The sequence below is a fragment of the Bos mutus genome, unplaced genomic scaffold (assembly GCF_027580195.1).
Source record: "Bos mutus isolate GX-2022 unplaced genomic scaffold, NWIPB_WYAK_1.1 CTG222, whole genome shotgun sequence".
Taxonomy (NCBI): Eukaryota; Metazoa; Chordata; class Mammalia; order Artiodactyla; family Bovidae; genus Bos; species Bos mutus.
Window position 1 is genome coordinate 194361 of NW_027219678.1, and position 25460 is coordinate 219820.

The 25460-nt window shown below is 40.2% G+C and overlaps 1 protein-coding gene across 1 annotated transcript in view; it reads right to left on the reverse strand.

Moving 5' to 3' along the window:
• Nucleotides 1-25460, reverse strand: part of LOC102287016 (ATP-binding cassette sub-family C member 4) — a gene marked incomplete at its 5' end in the record, with an annotated part of 101268 nt that overhangs the window by 48882 nt on the left and 26926 nt on the right. The window contains 5 exon segments of the mRNA XM_070366866.1: nucleotides 4816-5007; nucleotides 6115-6221; nucleotides 7136-7246; nucleotides 8415-8534; nucleotides 13903-14053. Of these exon segments, the coding sequence (XP_070222967.1) occupies nucleotides 4816-5007; nucleotides 6115-6221; nucleotides 7136-7246; nucleotides 8415-8534; nucleotides 13903-14053 (681 nt within the window).

Consider the following 25460-nt stretch of genomic DNA (forward strand, 5'->3'; position numbering starts at 1 on the left):
GACCCTGGCAACACAGTCTGAGTCACAAGGAATCAGGAAACTTGGAGGGAAAGTGGGACAAACTGGAAGTGAGGGGATGAGTTACTGAGAAAATATGTAAAAAAAGGAGAAAATGTAGGAAACCAATATTTTTACACATCATAGCAAGTATCTGTTAAATTTCAAGTAATATCTCTGAGCAAGAAAAAAATAACAAAGCAAAATCAATCTACCTCTAGAGATGGAAAATGCTTTAAAATTGCCCAGGAATCTTTAAAATTATCAAAGCAACCAAAGATCATCTAAATGAGAAATTCAGCCCAAGTCAAAATCTACCCAGGAAGCCTAGGGTTGCATTGATCTCATTTTGGATCTTTAGATTTACTTGGTATTTCTTCCATGAATTAAAAACCAGTATAGCACCAATGACACTTTTCTATTAACTTTAACTTCCATGAATCAGGACAGCAGAGGACATGGCAGAAAGACAACAGAGCACCTCTTCTACTGGGTGGGCTCACTCCCAAGTCCTCCTATCTCCTGCAGCAGCCTTTCTTAATCAAAGCCAACTCCAAAGGACTTTCAGGAGTGACAGGGCTGGGACAGGTGAGTAGGAAAGGAAAACTGGGTTGTACACTGCTGCTGCTGCTGTTAAGTCACTTCAGTCATGTCTAACTCTGTGCGACCCCATAGACGGCAGCCCACCAGACTTCCTCGCCCCTGGGATTCTCCAGGCAAGAATACTGGAGTGGGTTGCCATTTCCTTCTCCAATGCATGAAAGTGAAAAGTCAAAGTGAAGTCGCTCAGTCGTGCCCAACTCTTAGCGACCCCATGGACTGCAGCCTACCACACTCCTCTGTCCATGGATTTTCCAGGCAAGAGTACTGGAGTGAGGTGCCTTTGCCTTCTCAATGGGTTGTACACAGGTAGAGTGAAATCATTTCAAGAACACACTGCCTGGGTATCATCTCACAACACAGAAGTGAAGCTAATGGTGATGCTGAGTGGACCAAGACACAGATCAAAAGTCAGATTGTCATATTAATTCAGTCTCCAAATTAAATGTTTCCTCAAACATTTTAGAATCTCAGATAGTCCTACGATTTTGGGAGATTTAAGATGGAAGAATACAAAACTGTTATGTTCTTAAGCTATATATGAAGTTTATAAGATAATTCATATTTTATGGCTTTGGAAGAAACACACACAAATTAGTGGAGTTATACTGACAAGGTGAAATCTGATGGACACAGAACTATGAGTAATCAAACACTGATTTGCCTACAGTACTCTCAGGGACAGGGCTGCATCAAGAGCTGTGGTTAATGTTTCCAAACACGGAAGTCCTCACCTTCTTCCTGACCTACAGTGAGACGAGAAATAATTAGGAGCCAACTTTTGCTCAGTGACTAACTGAAGCTGCTCCCTGAGTCTCTTTGAGGCATTAAGTTGAATGTTTATTCTTTCATGTTACAAGGCTATCATTCATTATATCATGGCTATAGTCTTCTAGGTATGTCTGTGGTGGAGAGTTTTAAAGAGTGGTTATTTAAATGTAATCTATTGCTTACCCAGTTGTCTTGTGAGTATGTTTTGGTTACTGGTTGTTCACATGTGTGTGTTACTCTCCTATCCAGCAGTCCCCAGCACCCTCTATGTACCTGTAATGCCATTCTCTAGGGAACGAGGATGAAAATAAGATGCTCCCTGAACTTAAACCTCAGGGTTCTGTGAGATACAGACTCAAAATTACAAAGGATAGCACAGGTGCTATATCTTTTATGTTAATTGTGGCAAAATACATGTAGAAACCTGTATACTGGTCAAGAAGCAACAGTTAGAACCAGACATGGAATAACAGACTGGTTCAAATTTGGGAAAGGAGTATGTCAAGGCTGTATATTGTAACCCTGTTTTTTTTTACTTACATGCAAAGTACTTAATGCAAAATACTGGATGGATGAAGTACAAGCTGGAATCAAGATTGCGGAAGAAATATCAATAACCTCAGATATGCAGATGACACAACTCTTATGGCAGAAAGTGAAGAGGAACTAAAGAGCCTTTTGATGAAAGTGAAAGAAGAGAGTGAAAAGCTGTTAAAACTCAACATTCAAAAAACTAAGGTCATGGCATCCAATCCCCTCATTTCATAGCAAATAGATGAGGAAACAATGGAAACAGTGAGAGACTTTATTTTCTTGGACTCCAAAATCACTGCAGATAGTGACTACAGCCATGGAATTAAAAGACACTTGCTACTTGGAGGAAATTTATGACCAACCTAGGCAGCATATTAAAAAGCAGAGATATTACTTTGCTGACAAAGTTCCATATATTTAAAGCTATGGTTTTTCCAGTAGTCATGTATGGATGTGAGAGTTGGACCATAAAGAAAGCTGAGCACCAAAGAACTGATGCTTTTGAACTGTGGTGTTGGAGAAGACTGTCAAGAATCTTGAACTCCTTGGACTGCAAGGACATCAAACCAGTCAATCCTAAAGGAAATCAATACTGAATATTCATTAGAAGGACTAATGCTGAAGCTGAAGCTGAAGCTGAAGCTTCAGTACTTTGGCACCTGATGGGAAGGCCTGACTCATTAGAAAAGACCCTGATGTTGGGAAATATTGAAGGCAGGAGGAGAAGGGGATGACAGAGGATGAGATGGTTGGATGGCATCACGGACTCAATGGACATGAGTTTGAGCAAGCTCTGGAAGTGGTGATAGACAGGGAAGCCTGGTGTGCTGCAGTCCATGTGAGTTACAGAGAGTCAGACATGACTGAGTGACTGAACAACACCATCAACATGTAACATGAAATTTACTAATTTACCTATATTAAGTGATTATAGTGTCAAGTATATTCACATTGTTGTATAACCAAACCTCAGAACATATATTCCCTTGTAAAACTGAAATTCTGTACCTATTAAACAACAATAACCTATTCTCTTTCCTCCATCACTGGGGACCATCATTCTACTTTCTGTCTTTGATTTCTCCAGGAACCTCATAAAAAATGAATCATATGGTATTGGATCCGTTTGTGTCTGGTTTATTTCATATGTCATGATAACCTCAAGGTTCATCGATGGTCATTTTTTCCTTTTTTAAAGCTACATATCATTTAATGGTAAGGGTATACCATATTTGTTTATCCATTCATCTGTGACTTTCATCATGGACATCATCATCTTGGGTTGCTTCCAACTTTTGTCTACTGTGAACACAGGTCTACTATAAGCCCTATGTTGAATATATAAGATGCTATGGAAGCAGAGAGGGGCCTGAAGAAGCAGATGCATTAGAGCTGACTTTCTCCATCCAGACAACAGAAGGGAAGTGTCTCTGAGGTGGAGTGGCAGTGTATGCACACCGGAAGCAGGCAGGACATGGTGCTTTGGGAGAATCTACACATGACCTGAGTGTAGAGGGTGTGAGCATGTTAGGACTCAGTGCTGGACAGGTAGGTGGGGAAGAGCTTCCTACCACCTTGTGTGTTGTGGTTTATTTTCTTCTTTAAGATCCTGCCCTGGTCCTAGTCGAGGGCTCCAAACTGAGTGTAAATAGGAACATCACCTGAAGACATGGACGCTGACAGGACCAGATCACAAACCTCTCGGCTGTCTCCCAAGTGCATCTTCCTCCGCTCCCTTCAATTAGCTTTCATCTACTCTGAGTGAATCTCTGGGCCATGTCTCCACCTGGGGGCTCTGGTTCCTCACCCCTGACTGAGTCATGATTCTGGGCTCCTCAGTTTTCACTACAAGCTCATCCCACGGCCCCTGCTGAAGTGGACTTAGGGCTTCACTAGGCTTCTAGCAACCGGAGAAGGTGATGGTACCCCACTCCAGTACTCTTGCCTGGAAAATCCCATGGACGGAGGATCCTGGTAGGCTGCAAGCATTGGAGAAGTAAATGGCAACCCACTCCAGTGTTCTTGCCTGGAGAATCCCAGGAACGGGGGAGACTGGTGGGCTGCTGTCTATGGGGTTGCACAGAGTCGGACACGACTGAAGTGACTTAGCAGCAGCAGCATGCTTCTAGCAACAGGTCAACTAGGCCGGTAAGGATCAGATCTATGCTAAAGAAAGAAGTCTTTTGCTGTCTCGCATACAGGGTTATCGTTACCATCTTTCTAAATTCCATATATATGCGCACTGGGATGACCCAGAGGGATGGTACGGGAGGGATGTGGGATGGGGGTTCAGGATGGGGAACACGTGTACACCCATGGCAGATTCATGTTGATGTATGGCAAAATCAATACAATATTGTAAAGTAATTAGCCTCCAATTAAAATAAATAAATTAAAAAAAGAAAGAAAGAAACAAGTAGTCTGTGGGAGGGAGGGCAGGGAGATGGCAGCTCAGTGTAGGTGAGTGGAGGACAAGTTTACGGCAAGGGCCAAGGGAGAGAGGAGGAGGCTGCAACCAGCGAGTAACATAGGAATAAGAGAATATTTCAGAAATACAAAGATGAAAAGATGGAAAGGAAGAAAGTGGAGAGATATTGGGAGAGTTCATGACAGGGAGCTGGGCTCACTTTCCAAACTATGAATAATCAGGTGTCATGTATAGTGTCCTGGGTCAGGTTAAACTCCAGCTCCAGAGCCCAGGGCCAACAAACACCATGAGTGAGCTCATGACCCAGGGAAAGAAATGCTGGGATCCCCATCCCATGGTCAGTTTCCAAGAAGGATTCTCGTATAATGTTATTGATCTAATCTGCATCCGAGAGAATCCTCTGGACTCATAGACAAGGAAACCAACAGCGGATATAGCACTAAATCTTTAGTTCAATTTTAAAGAGGCAAATGGCTTAAACAAACCTTTTCACTTGAGAATATGTATGGTGTCAGGTCCTTCAATACCAGAGGCTCATCTAAGCTGTATCTGAAGTTCACACTGTAAAAGTCAATCACTCCTGTATGGGGCCAGGCTAGTGGTGGTCGAAACTTGTATTCCCAGAGCACTTCTTTCTCACACTCTGTATATTCAATCCCCCTTTCTACTGAAATCATCTGAAATACATAAGACATCACAGGAGTTAGGAAAGGAGGGTGTTGCTTATGGATGTTTAGAGACTATAAATGAAACCTTCTGCTTTTATATCTTTACATCAGCTTTTCCATGGTTCAGAAGATCTCAGGTCTTAGCATCCACGAAGGAGAGAAGTAGGAGTTTTATGAGGCCTTTGACAATTTGCAAACTTGTTCATGGTCTTGTAACTTTGTCATTTACAGGTACTTCCTTCAATATTATATGAAAACTAAAAGAATTAGAGAAATGAATGCAAAGATTTTATTGATCCAGTTTTCACACCTGAATTAAAAAAATAAGGGAATTTTGTTTAAGAAAAGAATACTTATGGACACCAATCAGTAATGTGCAGCTACAGAAGGGCCATCTGCTATAGATGAGCAGAACTGGATGGTTATCAAACCTCATTTTAATAATTAGTCACTCTCTGCTTTATTAAAAGCAAGAAGTGGAAAGTTTTCATTTTCATTTGTTTTTCTCCCTTTGGGAGAAGGTGCAAATATTCAAAAGAGATTATAATTTACATATTGACTAAGGTCTCTTAAAGTGGCAAAACTCCACAACTCTGATAGTGCATTCTGAGCGGGAGCTTATATGACCAGAAAGAAGAGACACCAGCAAATTCAGGTGTTCAGCACACACAAGAACAGATGCTAAAATGGGAGTGGAGGAATCTACTAATTAAATAAACTAATCTCAAAATGCTGAATCCTTTATCTTAACCAACAATGAGGAATTATCTATTAAGAAGCAAAGATAAAAAAGCCACTAAGAAATTAACCTTTATTCTCTCCAGGATTTCAGAACATTTCTCCTGCAGAGATATTTATTATATTTGAAGACAGTTTGTGATGAATATAAAACCTGCCGACACAGTACACATAAGACTGAGAAAAACACATATATATTTTATTTTGTATTAACTTTAAATAGATGGAAGAGGATGCAAAAAAAAAGAAAGAAAGAGAGAAAACCCTGTTAATCATGATGTAAAAGCAAGAATTTTATGGTTCTACCTAAGAATTTCTTTTATTCCAGCTAATGGCCAGGAGATTTGAAAAGGCTAAGAACAATAAGGTAAACATCACCATATTCTCAGCTTCGATGCTTTGCCTGACACAACACTGGAACATCCCCGTGAGTGTGAGCGTGAGGGCGAGAGAGAGCACCAGGCCAATCTTTCCGGGGTTCAAAGCTAAACATAGAAGAAGAGGAATGAAGTCAGAATGGTTCTTAAACCCTTGTTCAGCTCCTTCTGTAACTTTACAAAGAAGATTCCTTTATCATATTTCAATCATTCATATGTCATGATCGTATTATTCATACTTTTACTATGTGGATTGAGATCATAATACAGTGGGAAAAATGACTATGAAAGACTGTGAGATGTGTTTATTAATCCCATCAGGATTTACATATATGTGACAATATCATATAGGTGAGGAATCAAGTCATTATTCAGACTTCCATCATTATGTCTGCAAGAACCATTAGGTAATATAACTTTCTACATATCCAATGCAGCTGCAGTTGGAAACCAAAAAAAAGGCAATAGGTTTTAAGAGCAAGTGCTTTTAAATCTAAAATACTACTCTAATTGTTCCATATTAAAGATTCAATGCAGCTAGTATGGAATCATTAGGGACGGTGAATTCATGCCACACACACCAACAACAGCTCATCTGGTACCCACACAGTTGGACAATGTTCTTCGCTGCAGAAAATCTTTCTCAATCCAGTGTACCAGGCATCTACAACCAAGAGATTTGAATAGCCCTAAAGCTAAAACCTAACCTCTAAGCTGAAGGAAAAGCTTAATGGTAAACCTAGTTCTCTCCTCCCAACTACAGGATACTACCAAGAATGTTCAGCTTGCTACAGTTGTGTAGACTTCAACCATTCAACAAAAGATGAAACGATTAAAAGTCTCATATTAAGACACAAATGACTTCATATAGACCACACTGTGAAATCATATGCTGCAAACACTTTAATATAATTCATTATAACCAGTTTATGATATTAGATGAGGTGGCAATAATTTAATAACTGTAAACAAGACTATAAACTGTAAGCATACCACAAACCATTATTCACAACTGTACTTACTTTCTGCCAGAGTCAGGGCCCCAAAGGCAACAACAGTGACAAAGATGGCACAGATGACATCCAGATACACAGCGAGCCATCGGGACGTCATTAAAAGCAGGAACCAAGCCTCTGGATTTTTGAACCGTAATAAGCACAGTACATAAATAGAAAAACCATGTTAGCTGCTTCTAAAGAGGGAGAGCATTTTGCTCAGTTGAAATACAAAAGATTTTTATACAAGATAGAACAGCAAAGATACACACCTAAGGAGCCTAAAGATTCCAGAAAGCTACATTTTGACACAAGACAACATATAGGACACATAGGAACAAGTTCAAGGGCTTTGTGGGGAGCATGAACCAAAACATACAACTCATGGCTTATAAACAGAAACATGATTCTAATAAAGAAGATGGGAAATGGTCTCACTGCTGTGTTTCCTGCAGTGCTGCGCCTCACCGTGAAGATCATCCTCTCATAGGGTTGACTGTTCCCAGCTCTCAGACAGCAGACAGCACAGCCCTGCTGTTTCCCACACATTCTGATCTTACTACGGAGCCCTGCACAGTGTTTGTTCTCAGGAGCCAGTATCTAAATGACCATGAGCTAACCAGATTGGCATGTGTCTTTCGAAATGCCATTTTACCTTCAAAACACAATAAAGATTGGAAAGATAGGCCAAATTTTTATAAACTTAGAGGAAATTCTGAAATTTCTACCTAGAAAAAAAAATTCAGAGATAAAGAACACACATGAAGTCGGCAGCAAATCTGATGATCAGGAAATGATTTTCCTTAATCATGTCAGCCACCCTGCATGCTCTGAAAAGAGAATTGGCAAACTACAGTTTTGGAGCCAAGAATAGCCACCATTGGGTTCTGAAAATAAGGTTTTATTGGAAAGCAACCACAGCCATTTGCTGATGTATTATCTTTGCCTGTCTCCATAGTGAGTAGTTACAACTGAGACTATACAGTACACAAAGCCTACAATATTTTTATCCAGCTTTTTGCCAAAAGAAAGTTTGCTGACTCCTGTCCTAAAGGGACAGAAAGCCATAGGGCACAGTGATGGAAGGACAATGCAAGGCAGTCAGGGGAGAAAAGCAGGCATGTGGGAGGGGAAGAGAGGTGCACAGAGTAGATGCTGAGAGGAAGGGGTGGGGACGAGGTGTGCAGAGAAGGACAATGGGGCACACAGAAAGAGGAGCTGGCCAGCAAGACCACCTAAGGGGGAGGTCAGGCCTGAGAAGGCAGCACACCCCATCCTTTGAAATCACTTTCAGAAATGTACAGACCTGAGTGCAAGTCCTGACATGCGTCGAACACTTCCTGAAACCTCTGTTCAGCTTTGTACGCCCGGATGGTCCAGAGTCCCTGGAGAGAAGATGCTAAGTGCGAAAACACTGGGCTCCGTGCTGGGGAAGCAGAGACAGACACATGGCAGAGAAAGTCAGGGAGGCTGGATGCGAGGAAACCCACTGCCTCCTGGGCTTTATGGTCACATGTCCCACCAAAAGACACACCTGTGGCTTCTTGGTGGGCTGCCTGGGGAGGAGGGACAACATCCCTTCTGGAGAGGGTCCTCCATGTGACCCTCAAACTCTTGCTCACACCAACCTTTACTTTAAAAACCTAGAAATGAAAGATTCTCTTTGAACCTTTCTTTGACCAAATTCAAATCACAGCTAGAATTCTTTACTACTTCTTTTATCAAGGTCCTCCTCAAACACGCCTCTCTCCAAATTCTTCTGGTATATTTCCAGGTGGAAATTGTTCATATTTTCAAAATATATTGAAGCACAGTTGATTCACAGTATTGTGTTGGTTTCAGGTATATAGTATAGAAATTCAGTTATTTTTTTCTGATTATAGTCCATTACAGATTATTATAAGATACTGAAAAAATTCCCTGTGCTTTACAGTAAATCTTTGTTACTCACCTATTTCAAGCGGTATTGTGTATTAATCCCATTCTCCTAATATGTTCCTCCCTCTTAGTTCCCCAACTTTGGTAACCATAAGTTTGTTTCTATGTCTCTAAGCCATATTATCTTTTAGATTCTATGTATAAGTGATGTGATATCATATTTATTTTTCTGTGGCTTACTTTACTAAGAATAATATTCTCTAGGCCCATACATATTGCTGCAAATGGAAGTATTACATGCTTTTTCATGGCTGAGCATTATTCACTAATTTTTGAGTCAGTAGCATTCCAAAATTTAATTCCTCATTAGAGTCCTCACCAAGATAAAGTTTGATGAGCAACCTGTGTGCTATGTCCTTCTTAGATGAGTAGCCTAAAGTCTGGGATAGAGTCAGTACATCCCCTACTCTGCACCAGACCCAGACCCAGGACAGGGTGAGACGAGTAAGGGGAGCAGACAGTCTGCCACCTCCCCCGTCCTGGGCCTCTCCCTGCACCTGTGCCAGGAGCCTCTGTGCGGGTCATGGAGCACCCGGCACTGCACCACCCTTGTACCCACAGGACCCGGCAGACGAGGAGAGTTTGAACAGTCTTGACTTCTGCTCTGGGAACCTGATGGATGTTTTCATAACTGCCCTGCTGGATACCTGTCCTGGTATTTGGAGGTCACTGTGACATGCGACATTCACATCACCATTTTAGATTCTGACAGTGGCCTCAGTGTCCATTTTCTTTTGAGTGACTTCATGTGGGTTTGGGATCTGGTGTCACATGATTGCCCATTCATTTCCTGCCATCTTCTCTAAGAGCATAGTGACCACAAGCACCTGGGTCAGGCTCTTGCCTGTCAGGGAACAGGTGGGCTGCAGGCTCCCAGGCAGAGAGGACTCCTTATGGTTTTCATTCCCCACCATGAACGAGGATGTAACTTGCTCTTCTCAGGGGCAGATAGTGAGCCTGTGACCTCTGTCTGGGATGAGCGGTAACGTGTTTTAACAGCAGAAAATACTGACATCACTTTGTTACCTGTGCGTCTCCTAGAGAAGCATGAGTGCTAAGTTGCTTGTTGTTTCCAACTCTTTGAGACCCTATGGACCATAGCCCTCCAGGCTTCTCTGTCCATGGGATTCTCCAGGCAAGAACACTGGAGTGGGTAGCCATTTCCTCCTTCAGGGGATCTTGCTGACCCAGGGATCCAACCCCTGTCTCTTATGAATCTGGCATTGGCAGGTGTGTTCTTTACCACTAGCACCACCTTGGAAACCCCTCCTAGATAAGACCTGTTAGTAAAACCTGGGTGTTTAGAGGAAGTTATGATCATTTATCTTACAGGAGGCTACAGAGACTTTATAAAATGATGAGGGAAAAGAATCAAGGGGGTAAACTCTAAACTGTTTTCAAGTCCTCTCTCCTTAGCCTAGCATCTGAATGGTTCAGTCAGTACCAATGTGCACACAGGCACTACAGGTGTGTGTGTGGGGGTGGGGTGGGGCACAAACAGGCAAAGATACAGAACCCTCTTCTGTGCTTAGTGTCTCCAGTTCTATAAAGAAGGAAGGAACAGGTTTCCTCCCATGAGATACTAGAGCTTAGAGAGGGTCAGAAGCTCTGGGCTGGGGGCCAGCTGACCATCCACTCAGCCCTGGGGCTTTTTCCACCTATGATATCTGACCAGGAACCTTAACTGTTAGAGGCCTCACCTGTGGAACTGATACAGGGAAAACACCTTCTCTGAAAAGCTACATTTTCTAACATTTCCCCTTTGTACTTAATTCAGGCACAGAGCTTAAAGTGATTCAGTGATGTTTTTGATCATCCGGTTGGGTACCTGTGTTTTCATTCCAACATCCACACTACTCTTCATTTAACTAACTATTTATTTTACTTTCCTATAATTTTACACTTATAAAAGCAAAATGAACATAGACTGAGCTCCTGCTCCAAATTAGAAAGGCCTTTTCTTCACCCCAGCAGGTGTCCCAACTCAACCCCAGAATCCAGTCAGTCTGGAAGCAGGGTGCTCACAGGGATGATGCAGGTGAATTCTGGGGCCATCACCCTGTTAGAAGGATGCCACAAGTCCAGCTCCAGGGAGTATATAGAACTCACTAGAACCAGGCTCTCACTTCCAGAGTAAATGTTGTGATGTCAACACACACAGACAAGGCTTCTGAGAAAGAAGTAGATGTGGCTGTTCCCCCAGGGAGATCCTGGAGTGAACTCTCCAGCACGGCCTCCCTCACCTCCTTCTCTCTTCAGATCAAAGTGCAGCTGATTCTCTCCAGCAGGGATGGAGGGTGGGGTTGACTTTAGAAACCAGGTATCATCTCAGCCTTGAACACCAGAGAACCAAACACCCCATGACCTACCTCACCTCATGCCCAAGAGTTACAGCAGGTCAGAGGGAATCAGGACCTGTGAAAAGCCATCCTGTTTCTTTCAAATCTCATTTAGGGCTGAGCAGGATGCCAGAATGAATGAAATGGAGTGTCTGCAAAGAAAATTAACTAGTACAGGGGTAGAGGGGATGTCAAGGCTTTGATCTTACCTTGCTCAATGTAACAACACCCTTTTTCTCAAAAACACTGAGCTTGCTGTTCTGAAGAAGACTATGTAACATCCATGGCAGCAGTCTGCAGTCACAGACATGTGTAACCCTACAGTTCACATGCCTGACAGCTATGTTTTCCACAACCTTGAGGACACCTGGGGACACACCCCACCAGGACTGCAGATCTTCCCGGGCAAGGGACCCCATGTTGACAGCATGGCTGCAGGTTATCATTCAAGTCGTGTGAGACCTGCTAGTTGTGAATAAGTTTTTAATCCCTTCATGTTCATGGTTCTAGTGCCTTTAGTAGTGGCCACCAAGCACTTTACAAGCATCAGTTCAATAAATCCTCATGAGAACTCCAAAGACTGAAGGATTAAGAGAACTCTCTGCTCAGTATTAAGTATATTGACCCACATTAGTGATAAACCTGGGTGTTGAGAGTCAACCATGCCTTACTTCCAAGGCTGTGCTTAATCGCAACAGTTGTGTCTCAGAGAGAGAATAATCAGGATTAAGGATGCCCATGTGTGACGATGCACATTTTTTTCCAGAAAAATTATTATATTATTGTATTATTAATAAAATATTATTGATTTATTAATATTATATATTATTATTATTTATGTTCAGAAAACCTCCAACCTCTGGGTGCAAAGAGCCCCAATATTGTACAAGGATGATGCCAAAGTCCTCAAACTCCCCAGAACAAACACAGAAAATCCTGTACTTCTTCTTGAAAAAGACTGCTGACTGACTGAATTTCATGGGCATCCTCAAACGATAAAACGTCTGAAGCTTTGTCTACACAGAGGACTGGATGGAGCTCATCACTCCCTCTTCTGCCTCCCCAGGTCGCATCAGCACAATGTCACTCACATCTGGGCTCTACTGCTATTGATCCATTCAAACATCTCACAAAAATGGACTTTATGAAACTTTAGCTGGTTCTCTTGATGACTGAATTTTTTTATGTAGCTTTTATGAAACTGATGATCACTATCCTTTTCACAAATAATTAGAATAAATACTTCTTAAGTGTTTACTACAGAAACAAAACATGCAAATGTCACAATGAAAAAAGCTTCTGTGACTGGATGAATTGAGACATTTTTCCATTAGTAGATACAAAGAACCATGGGACTCAATATGCTTCTCTACTTGGCTTGGTATCTAGAAGGTTAAGTTGGTATTAATTTGAAATAATTATTAATGGTTGAGGTCTCTGATACAAACCTTCCCTCCTCACTTTTCAGCTATAGTTCTTATAACTTTTTAAGAAATACATAGCAATTCGATTTCCCTTATTTTTTGTTTTATTAGTGATGAAATATATATATTAATAATGAGATAAATTCAATTATTTCATAATCTGTGATTACCTATAGAATGATTAATCATAAAATGTGTTCTCCTTTTTTTTTTTTTTTTTTTTTTTTTGATCTGCACCAATCACAGGATCTAAATTGAAGTTACTCAATCAGAAAAGTCCCTGTTCTCCATTATTCTAAAACCCTAAATTGAGTGGGGTAGTAGGCCAGATGTGAACAGACTCTCTCCTAACACTATTTATATAAAAAAACCAGGAAAAGTCCCTGTTCTCCATTATTCTAAAACTAGAAAGTTGAGTGGGGTAGTAGGCCAGATGCATACTGAACATATTCCCCCTCTTGTGTTCTCCTAGGGGATCATTTTCAGCACTATTTATATGAGTAGTTTAGAAAAACAGGGGATCACACTGTTGTATCACCCCAAACACTGGTGATGATAAAGAGCAAAGCTGAAAATAACAGGACTTATCTTTTCAATACATTTAACAACTGCAACTTACATAAACATGTGAAAGAATGTATTTTTCAAATATATCAGTTCTAACATATATTTCCTGATGTCTCCTATCCTTTTCCTAATTGTTTCCTTTCTTGTCATCTCTGGTAACTTAAGGAGAAGAAAAATTCTCTGTTTTCCTTCTGCTTAGTTCCAACATGTTGAAATATTTTATTTTTAAAAAATGTATAGGCTTGATACTCTGTGTTAGGAAGTATGTCATGAACCAGAGAGAAACAGTGCCTGTCCTCATGGTGCTTATATTCCCTGTCCTAAGATTCAAACTGGAACTGACCCATCACCAGGTCCATTTGCCTTAAGGGACACATGGACTCAGTGGTAATATGTTCAATTACCTAAAATTAACTTAGTGAGAAATTCAAGAATGAATCTGCAGAATTTCAGGGGTGTGGTTAATTATAGCATAAATGAAAGCCAGCCTGTACTGCCCTCCCAACCTGAGAGCCTTGGTACTCACTTGTGGATTCCAGGCGTTTCACATCTCGTGATGTCTCTAAGGAATATCGCCGGAGAACAAAGAAAATGATGCCAAGGGGAATCACAGGTATAGCCACCCAAGGAATCGTAGCCACCATCACAGCCACCACACCAATCACAAGTAGAAACATCTGAAATAACAAAAATACAGAGACCTCCATGTCAAGGATACTTTTCAAGATAAACTTTAATGGTTTGTGTTGTTAGGATTGAACTCCTTTCCTTGAAAGACTTGTTGGAACAGCAAGGAATGCTTTTCTATCCAAAGAAATAAAATTATAGGCGATCCTCATGATGTTTATTGTATGAGCCAAACACTCTGATAAGAACTTCCTAGTTATCTGCTCTTGTGATACACTCAGTAGCACTATGAGAGAGTCATTACTATCTTTAACAGAAGAGAATATATGAGGTTTAGAGAGTAGGAGCTGAATCCCAAACTATCAGGAGTCAGCAGGTGTTACTAGAGGGATGAGCGAGCAGGCATCAAGGATGAGGAATCCGGAAGCCTCAGCTATACATGCAGGGATAAAGAAGTGGTTAATTACAAATTCAGGGTCCAGAAATGTAGGAAAAAAATTAAAATATTGATCTTTGGAAGTGGAAATTCCTCTTTCTTGGTTTTCTATCCATAGTTAACATTTACTGAGTGCTGACTGTGTTCAGGGCTGAACATTTGATACTTCACATGCATTAACTTGTTTATCCTCACAAGAGCTCTACCTAGGAACAGTATTATCTCATTTTACAGATGGAGACACTGAGGCCCAGGGAGAGGAAAACCTGATAGACACTGCAAAGTATAAGTCACAAAGCCGGGAAGCCCATGTCATGAGACTTTATGACATATTTAAGCTTTCCCCTAACATACAGCCAACTTTCTATCATCGTGCTAAGTATATAAAATGTACATTTCAAAGGTTAGTGATTATAACAACAGCAGACACCATTTACCAGGCATTTACTATATGCAAGGCACTGTGCTAAAAGTTCCATGAACATTCACTTAATTACCACATCATCTGTGAGATGATTTTATCTTGGAGAATAGTCTTCTACAAATCATTGGTTGATGCTGATGTAAGCATTCAAAACTTTATCAGGAAAAGTATGATACTGTGGTGGGCAGCTTCAGGCAATAAGAATACAGTCAATACTTAGCATCTGCTTGCTAAGAGAGAAGTGGGTTGGTGGAGACATGCAGATTCACAAGGCCTAGGCCAAGGCCTCTGGAGTTTATGATCTCAGATGGATACAAATCCATGGTGATTTGAACATGGTACTGAATGCTAGGGAAACACAGAGAGGAATACCTGAAAATTCTTAGACAATTCTGAGAAGACTTAGGACTGAAATTTACAGGCTGGTTTAACAAATAGAAAGAGTAATCACAGTAGGTGGTGATCACAGTTGATGGAGATTTGGACTGAAAAGGAGTTGGGATTAAGTTAAGATATTTGTCCAAATTAACACCAGTTGTTCTGTGTCCTCTCAGCACCACTATCACTTGCATCCCACATATGCCACCTCAGAGCCTCCCTACCTTGTCACCCAGGGCAGCTGGCCCCAGAATGTCATGTCTCTGAGGGATGGATTAGGGGGGTAATGTCTGTTATCACAGAGACTCAGGTTATCATTTCACAGCTCTTCCTGATCAGTTTTCTCAGAGGATATTCACAACCATCTTCTGAATGAGAAAAGCAAAAACTTTATTTTCATTTACAGATAATACATGAAGCTAGGAGGGTAAGTGGTTGTCCTAAGTTTTCCAGGGAAGGACTGCAGGTCATGGAGAAAGACAGGAGCAGTTTGTACTCAGAAAATCCTAGAGCCATAGCTGTAGGCAGGGGGAGCCTGAGAGGAGGAGGAGGAAATGTCCGGAACCATGACTTTGTGTCTAGGAGCCCTTGTGAGCCAAATAGCATGTTCTGGATGGAGATCCATGTGCCTTTCCTGTTTTTCCCGATCTCTGCTGTCGTATCAATACAAAACTCAGAGTGAAGAGGACAGAATTCTGAAGGAATAAATTCCAATCATAAGTGGAGAAAAATAGGGCTGTCTGACCTCTCTCCTATTAGACCTACAGATGAATGATTTCTTAAAGCCACTGCATTAACTGTGTATCCCACCATGCTGGACTCTCCATGCTCATGGGGAGGGGTCCTTCCAGCTCCTGCTATGTCTAGTCTTTAGTCACTTGGCTCCCCATTGTTGGTTATCAAAAAATCCTACTAAAATGTCAACCAGGGAAAAATACAAATTACAGTTTTTTAGCAGACCCGCATCATTTGGACAACATCCACCAGTTTCAATGATCTGGCTCTCCCCACGTGAGGGCCTTTTATGACTAACCTAGCTTGGCAGATAACCTGGAAAGCAGAGGTAAGATCAAAATGAAGGGCTCCACAGGGGCCTGTACCAATGTTTCTTCCTTAGGTACCCACTGAAGAACACCCAGGGCTGATCTCTTTTAGAATGGACCAGTTGGAACTCCTTGCAGTCCAAGGGACTCTCAAGAGTCTTCTCCAACACCACAGTTCAAAAGCACCAATTCTTCAGTGCTCAGCTTTCTTCACAGTCCAACTCTCACATCCATACATGACCACTGGAAAAACCATACCCTTGACTAGACAGACCTTTGTTGGCAAAGTAATGTCTCTGCTTTTCAACATGCTATCTAGGTTGGTCATAACTTTTCTTCCAAGGAGTAAGTATCTTTTAACTTCATGCCTGCAGTCACCATCTGCAGTGATTTTGGAGCCCCAAAAGATAAAGTCTGACACTGTTTCCACTGTTTCCCCATCTATTTCCCATGAAATGATGTGACCAGTGCCACGATCTTCGTTTTCTGAATGTTGAGCTTTTAGCTAACTTTTTCACTTTCCCTGGGTATTCTTTGGAAGGAATGATGCTAAAGCTGAAACTCCAGTATTTTGGCCACCTCATGCAAAGAGTTGACTCATTGGAAAAGACTCTGATGCTGGGAGGGATTGGGGGCAGGAGGGGAAGGGGACCACAGAGGATGAGATGGCTGGATGGCATCACCGACTCGATGGATGTGAGTTTGAGTGAACTCCAGGAGATGGTGATGGACAAGGAGGCCTGGCATGCTGCAATTCATGGGACTGCAAAGAGTCTGACATGACTGAGTGACTGAACTGAAATGAACTGAAGACCCATTACTGCTGGGAGCCAGCACGGGAGTTCCTACCCATGACAAGGTCATGTGGGAGAGCCCTGATGGGCAAGGCGAGTCAGGGCTCAAGGGCCCCCCTGGATCTGCCTGAGCAGCTACCCCAAAACCAGAATCTGTCTGTTTTACTATTTCACGACTTTCACCAACTCTTCTGACATTAACAGGGGCTATCCCTGACCACCTTTCTCTGAAAAAAATCAACTTAGAGCTCTAGTTAATAAGTCTCCTGGGCATAATAGGAGTGTTTCAATTCAAACCCCTCTGATGACTTTCTAGGTTTGTTTGGACTCTTGCAGCTACGCATGTGATTGTTCACAGCCTCCCAACCACGAGAGGCATGGGAAGCTTAAGATATTCTAACAATGCAGAGCTTCTCAGAGAGTTAAAATTGTTAGAATAGAACTAGTAGAGGATTTCTTTGTTGAGCTAATGCTTGCTGCCAAGTTTCCATATCCCTTATGTACTGTGTCCCTGGGAGTGTATTGATTAATATAGTTGGTATATAGAAATGTAAGTAGTAGCTTTAATGTTTGTAACCTTGTACCCTTGAGTTAATTCTTTTCTTGTTATAACCCACCACACTTTTTCCCTATAGGAATGCAACTTTATCTAATGCTTTCAGAGGGTGGCACCTGACTTTAGAATAATCACCTTTAGAGAAAATAAGTTTTCTGATTGACTAACCATTATTCAGAAGAAAGGGTCATAAAATGTTAAGAGGCCTCCTGGCCAGAAGATGATGTAAATCACCTAAAGCCTTTGTATATGATAAGTTTGCAGAAAGAAAGCCTGGCTTTGATATACTCAAGGACTGCTGACCTTGCATGACTCTACACCCCTATTATCCTCTATGCACAATTTAAGGTATAAAAGCTACTTTGGAAAATAAAGTTGCGGACCTTGCTCAACAGGCTTGGTCTCCCCGTGTCGTTCTTGCTTCCTTTTCTCTTCTTTTCTTCTCTGTTCTTCCTTCAGGATGACTAATTTGGAGCGTGGGGGCCCTCTGAGACCACTTATTTGCCCAGGCTTCTAAGATCTACTTGAGAAGGTGCCTGAGGTGGGGCACCTTCTGTGATTTGAGAGGACGTCTGTGGCCTCCGTGGTCAGTGCAAACCTGATGTCACAGGTTTTATTGGCTTTCTGTGTAAACCAGTTAGTTCAAGCCTCTGTCTCTTTCTCCTTTTATCTATCCTTTCACCAACGCTGACCTCCCGAGGGAATCCCTGGATCCAACCGGGGCTGGACCCTGGTACATTACTAATGCTCTCAGAAGCTCCCTAGTTAGGTTAGGTCCTTCAGATTTCATGACCCTAAATTCTGAAGTAATTCAAAGAGGATGTCTCTAACAGGTTTATTTATACTTGTAGGTAATACTTTAGCCACTCTCATTGTGGATTGGATATTATACATATATATACACATATATAATGTATGGGTTTATATTTATACATATGTAGATTTGTGAGTCTTTTATTATCAGCTATCTCAAACCCATTATAGAAGTTTGTAGAAGATGAAAATAGCATCCAAGAAAAAAATCAACATCTACAGAAGGAAACAAAAGATTCTAGTATGCTTCCTTGAAGCCAATCTCATTTCTTTCTCAGACATTCCCAGGAATTTCAAAAAGTCCAACTCAAGATACACACACAATTCCCCTGATTGGATTTCAGGCCCATCTGATGGCCCACATCACCATGGACAGTGCTTCTGTACCTCTCTCACACAGGCACAGAGACAATGATGGGTATACAGAAAAATCCATACTGACCCAGAGTAAGTGACCCAAGTCCTGATGCCCCTCAAAATAAGGAGGATAATTATTTTAATATATTTTCCATTTGGAGCACACCATTTGGGAAATTCTATCCAAAGTCTATGAATCCACATAAATAAATAAATAAAAATTCTTAGATGAAATCTTCACTTGAGAGAAAATGGTGATTTTTCACAATTCAGAAAAATTCTTTAGTTTGTAGAGAACGACAGCCTACATCTGAAAGGGAAATTCCACTAGACCAGTATTGTGCTAAGACAGGGTTTAGGGCTAACCTTCTTGAATAAACAGGGAGAGTAAGACTCTATACCTCACTCTCAACCTTAGTAAAAACTGGGATATACCAACAACATGAAAGGATGGTGGTAGGATTTAAATGAGGTAATGCTAACTAGTGCTAACTAGCTAACTAGTTCATACACAACAAATAAAAACTCTAACTCCATCATTAACATCCTTTAGCATGTTCTGGACACCAGAAGCCAGGGGAGGAGGGATGAGGTATTCAAAGACTTATGGGCCCAAAGAATCTTAAGAATCTCATGAAGTTGGACCCCAAAAGACCACTCATTCTAACCACTAGAACACCTTAGCATTATCCAAGGACATATTTGAGCAGGTGCTATTTTTCCTTTAGTTTAGTTAAGTGAAAGTCGCTCAGTCGGGTCCAACTCTTTGTGACCCCATGGACTATACAGTTCATGGAATTCTCTAGGCCAGAATACTGGAGTGGATAGCCTTTCCCTTCTCCAGGGGATCTTCCCAACCCAGGGCTCAAACCCAGGTTTCCTGCATTGCAGGCGGATTCTTTACTAGCTGAACCACAAGGCCTAGATGTGGTAATGATGTCACATGTACCAACATGATTGTGGCTTTTCTCTGGTCACAGTGAAAAATGTATCTGAGGTCTATTTTGTTTGAAGATGCAATTTTAAAATAATATGACCAGTATACTTCATGACTACAATTTCTGTCCTCCCTGTATTATCTACCCAATTCTAGGCCTTCCAAAGATTGATATCCTTAGGGATATGGCAGCAAGTAACATTTTTGAGATGGTCTTTTCTCATTCTATATATTCTTTCTCTTTCCAGTTATCCTTTTTATTGGTGCAGATTTACTGTTTTGAAACTCCTGAGCATTTATGGGTGACTAAGGGGGAAAGTGGTGGACCTCTGGATCAACAAAACCAAACCAGATTATTCAATATAGTCAAAGAGAAGATAAATTTCACATTTTCTATTTTATGCACCAGGAATTGTTATATTGATACCAGTAGAAGTACAAAATCTAGATTTTGTAAACTTGTGAATCTCAGGAAATTCAACTGTGTCCACTCCAGGTCAGCATTCTTAATGCAGGTAAGTAGCCTGGTTAGGATGTCAGGATGACTAAGGTAGAGAACATGTCACCACCACCTATGGAAGGAAGTCTAACAAGCACCTTTCATCCCGCGAAAGGATGCTGTGCTATGAGCAGCTGTTTATGACAAGCCACACTGGCATCTAAATGAATAGTACGTGAAGTATACAAAAAAACAGCAAAGAAAATAACGCTTGTGTAAATGTTAATGGTTTTGTTTAAAAAATGTGCCCAACCAAAAAAATTGAAAAATAGGACCTTGCTTTATTGTTAGAGTCCATGACAAATTTTCTCATTACACTGAAGTTCCACAATTCTCTAGATCTAGCCAACAAGCAAAGAAATCATGGTCACCCAACACACCTAAATATCATTAACAGATGACATTTCATAAGGCTTATCATGAGTCTCATGTTGCTAGTATTTCATAGGCTTTATTTAATCTCATTCTCACATCAATATGAGTAGGATGGATTATCCTCTCCATTTACAAAGTAGGAAACTTTGCAGTGATGTTCAGAGGGGTTTATTGATTTGCCCAAATTCAGAAAATTCTGTCATTTTGACCCCAAGTTTGTTCTTTTAATTTCTGCCTTATACTATATCACATATAGAGATAAAATTCACATTTAAAAAATAATATCTAAACATACTCTTTTATATATTTTTCCTTCTGTCTGCATTTTCTAATTTTGTTGGGTTTCTTGGGGCCATATCTGGTCTTTCCCATGAGGGGACCAGTTCTAGATTCCCAGCTAATTAGGTAGTAACAGCCTGCTCAGTTCAGAGAGCAGACTGATCATTAAAAGATCCTAAAAGTGCTCACTAATAGAACACACTAACGTGTCAATTTAAGAACTGTACTTTTAAAAATAAAAAGAAAAATCTTTCTTTATAAGAATGATGAGTTATAATCCCAGGAAGCAAAATTATGGGGGGGAGGGGTGGAAATCTAATTTTAAAAAAATACATAAACCCCAAGGACACAACATTAGACTCAGTAGTTTAAATGGTTAACATCTATATTTGGATGATAATGAAATGTTAAAATCTCACATGTAGAGTTAACACTGTATACTAATACTGCAGATTTTAACATATTCCTTTCTCAAACACAGTTTGAAATACAAGGACCTGTTTGCCTCCTTGGCATTTAATTTCCAAATTGCTTACAGTCCTATAGAAATTCCCAGGTATTTACCTACATGTAACTTTAAATGTAATTCCAAGGGATTTTGTTCCTGATATTTTGTGTGAAGCTTGTGCCAAAGAACATGTTTTCTATAAACAGCAGTAAAAATATATTCTCCTTATTTTATGCAAATAAATATGCTATCTATATTTTTGGCTTATTACATTCTTGCATGAGAGGATTCCCTGATGGCTCAAACAATAAAGAACCTGCCTGCAATGAGGGAGACCTGGGTTCAATCCCTGGGTTAGGAAGATCACCTGGGGGAGGGAATGGAAGCCCACTCCAGTATTCTTGCCTGGAGAATCACCATGGACAGAGAAGCCTGGTGGGCTGCAGTCCACGGGGCCACAAAGTGTTGGACATGACTGAGCGATAAAGTGCAACACATTTTTATGTAAATTCTTTCTTGCTTGCTTTTATACTTATATTAGGTACAATATGAAATATATATTTAATCAGTAGATAGTACTTTTATTATTTGTTTACAGTATTAAAAAAACAGAATCAGGATCGTTAAGACTGCTAACATCTCAAAAGAATTTCCGAGATTTTAATTCTGCAGTCAGACTCTTAAGAACTCTGTTTCAAGTTGTGGTAGGTACAAATCATCCAGATTGCCCTACACTATTATTGATTTTGCAAAAGTATAACTTAAGTACAATAAACGAAGCAAGAGTCACTTCTTGGTAAGAAAACAAGACAAGATTTCCTTTAAAGAGAAAAAATGACGACTAGTTTTGATCAGTGGTTTATGGATGTGGGTGTAGGAGAGATTCTTCTATCCATTTATTCTGGAAATATAAGAGATAAAAAAATAACCTGTCAATGAAAAGGCTATCACATAGATTGTGCTTCTGGATAACACAAGATTCTTGTGGATGCAATAAAACCCTGAACAGACTACATGAAATTCTGAAAGGATTGAGAAATAAAATGTAATTCCTATCCAATGATACTCATTACCCTTCAATTACAGGGAGAATAGAAGCAAAAAGAAACCATGGAAGGTTTTAAAGGTAAGCTCCTAATTGTAACATCAACCTAGGGTCAGTATTGAATCTGCGTGTAAGCTGATATGGTACCCTGCACATCTCAATAAGTTCAGAGATCAGCTCTGGTTCCCAGATCCTTGCTTTATCACCCCTGTTTGTTTTGATCTCACCCACCTTGGTTAACTCTGTTAAATCAGAACATTATAAAACACTGGGGTGTCTTCTTTGTATGCTGAGGTCTATACAAACCCTAAGACAAAACTTTTCTAAACTTGTCCTTTCCTTGGGATACACTAACCACACTCTTCACCCCTCATTTCGCTGCCTTGTATCTTTTCACAACCACACCAACTCTGGGACCTGTATATTCTTCAGGCAGCTCACAACTGAGAGCACAGCTAACTTCATTGAAGAGTGAAAGGTGGGGTTTGATTTATAGTCTGTTAACCAGCACAACAGAAAGCATTAGGGAAACATGGTGCACTTCCTCCTTTGTGTTCAGTGTATCTCATTGATCAATAGCTTCCTTTCTACCTTTTGTTAGGATTCAAGTTTATTAAAAATTCAATACTGGAAACCATTTATTTGCTAATTTTACAAAGAATACCTTAAAAATAATAGCACAGAGAACTCTACTCAATATTCTGTGGTAATCTATTTGAGAAAATAATCTAAAAAAAGAATGAATATATGTATAACCAAATCACTTTGCTGTACACATGAAACTAACACAACATTATAAATTAACTATACTTCAATAAAATTAAATTTTGAAAAAAAGTTTTTTAAAAAAGTTAAATTCAAGGGTTTTCAGACCCATCTTATAATTCAAAAATTCAGCATATGTATGCATAATAATAGAAATAAGAAGAAAAGTAGACCTGAATGAAATAAAAAACTAACTTCTAAGCAAAAAACTCAACAAACACAAAGCCTGGTTCTTTGAAAGCACCATGAAATATAAAAGATAAAAAATGAAGGGAAAATTTACCATTAACATGAATCAAAAGAAGATAATACAGCATACTAATGAATTGAATCTAACAACATAAAATAGATAATACTCCACAATCAGACTTGGCTAGGCAAGTCCAAAATCCGCAGGGCTGGCTGTTACAAAGGACAGGCTGGAATTCTTGGGCAGGAGCTGAAGCTGTTATCCACAGAATGAATTTCTTTTTTCTTTAGGGAAGCTGTAGCTCTTAGTGCATTTCAATTAACTGAACTGTGTCCATAGAACTATACAGGGTATTTGCCCTTACTTAAAATAAACTGACTATGGACTTTAATCATCACATCTATAAAATACCTACAGAGCAACACAGATATCATCTACAGATTGAATAACTGGGGAATGTAGTGTGGTCAAGTTGACACTTTTTTATTTATATGATAATATACATGTTTCAACACCATTCTCCCAAATCAACCTACCCTTGCCTTCTCCCACAGATCCAAAAGACTGTTCAATACATCTGTGTCCCTTTTGCTGTCTCGCATACAGGGTTATTGTTACCATATTTCTAAATTCCATATATATGCCTTATTATACTGTATTGGTGTTTTTCTTTCTGGCTTAGTTCACTCTGTATAATAGGCTCCAGTTTCATCCACCTCATTAGAACTGATTCACATGCATTCTTTTTAATGGCTGAGTAATACTCCATTGTGTATATGTACCACAGCTTTCTTATCCATTCATCTGCTGATGGACATCTAGGTTGCTTCCATGTCCTGGCTATTCTAAACAGTGCTGCAATGAACATTGGGGTACACGTGTCTCTTTCAATTCTGGTTTCCTCGGTGTGTATGCCCAGCAGTGGGATTGCTGGGTTGTATGGCAGTTATATTTCCAGTTTTTTTAAGGAATCTCCACACTGTTCTCAATAGTGGCTGTACTAGTTTGCATTCCCACCAACAGTGTAAGAGGGTTCCCTTTTCTCCACACCCTCTCCAGCATTTATTGCTTGTAGACTTTTGGATAGCAACCATTCTGACTGGCGTGAAATGGTACCTCACTGTGGTTTTAATTTGCATTTCTCTGATGATGAGTGATGTTGAGCATCTTTTCATGTGTTTGTTAGCCATCTGTATGTCTTCTTTGGAGAAATATCTGTTTAGTTATTTGGCCCATATTTGATTTGGTCGTTTATTTTTCTGGAATTGAGCTGCAGGAGTTGCTTGTATATTTTTGAGATTAACTCTTTGTCAGTTGCTTCATTTCCTATTATTTTCTCCGATTCTGAAGCCTGTCTTTTCACCTTGCTTATAGTTTCCTTTGTGGTGCAGAAGCTTTTAATTTTAATTAGGTCCCACTTGTTTATTTTTGCTTTTATTTCCAATATTTGGGGAGATGGGTCATAGAGGGTCTTGCTGTGATTTATGTCAGAGAGTGTTTTGCCTATATTCTCCTCTAGGAGTTTTATAGTTTCTGGTTTTACATTTAGATCTTTAACCCATTTTTGAGTTTATTTTTGTATATGGTGTTAGAAAGTATCTTAGTTTCATTCTTTTACAAGTGGTTGACCAATTTTCCCAGCACCACTTGTTAAAGAGATTGTCTTTTCTCCATTGTATATTCTTGCCTCCTTTGTCAAAGATAAGGTGTGCATAGGTGCGTGGATTCATTTCTGGGCTTTCTATTTTGTTCCATTGATCTATATTTCTTTCTTTGTGCCAGTACCATACTGTTTTGACGACTGTCACTTTGTAGTAGAGCCTGAAGTCAAGCATTAAAGTTGACACTTTAATGACCATCACAAAAAGGAAACTTTTCCCATGTCCTCTCATGAGGCCTGCATAATTCTAATACAAAAAGCTGACAATATATTTTAAGAAAAGCAAATTACAGACCAATATTCTTCACAAACAACAGATAAATTGTTGTTTTTGTCAAAAAATTCTTGACAAAATATTAACAAACTACAAACACTTCAGTTCAGTTCACTGGCTCAGTCATGCCCAACTCTTTGCGACCCCATGAATTGCAGCACGCCAGGCCTCCCTGTCCATCACC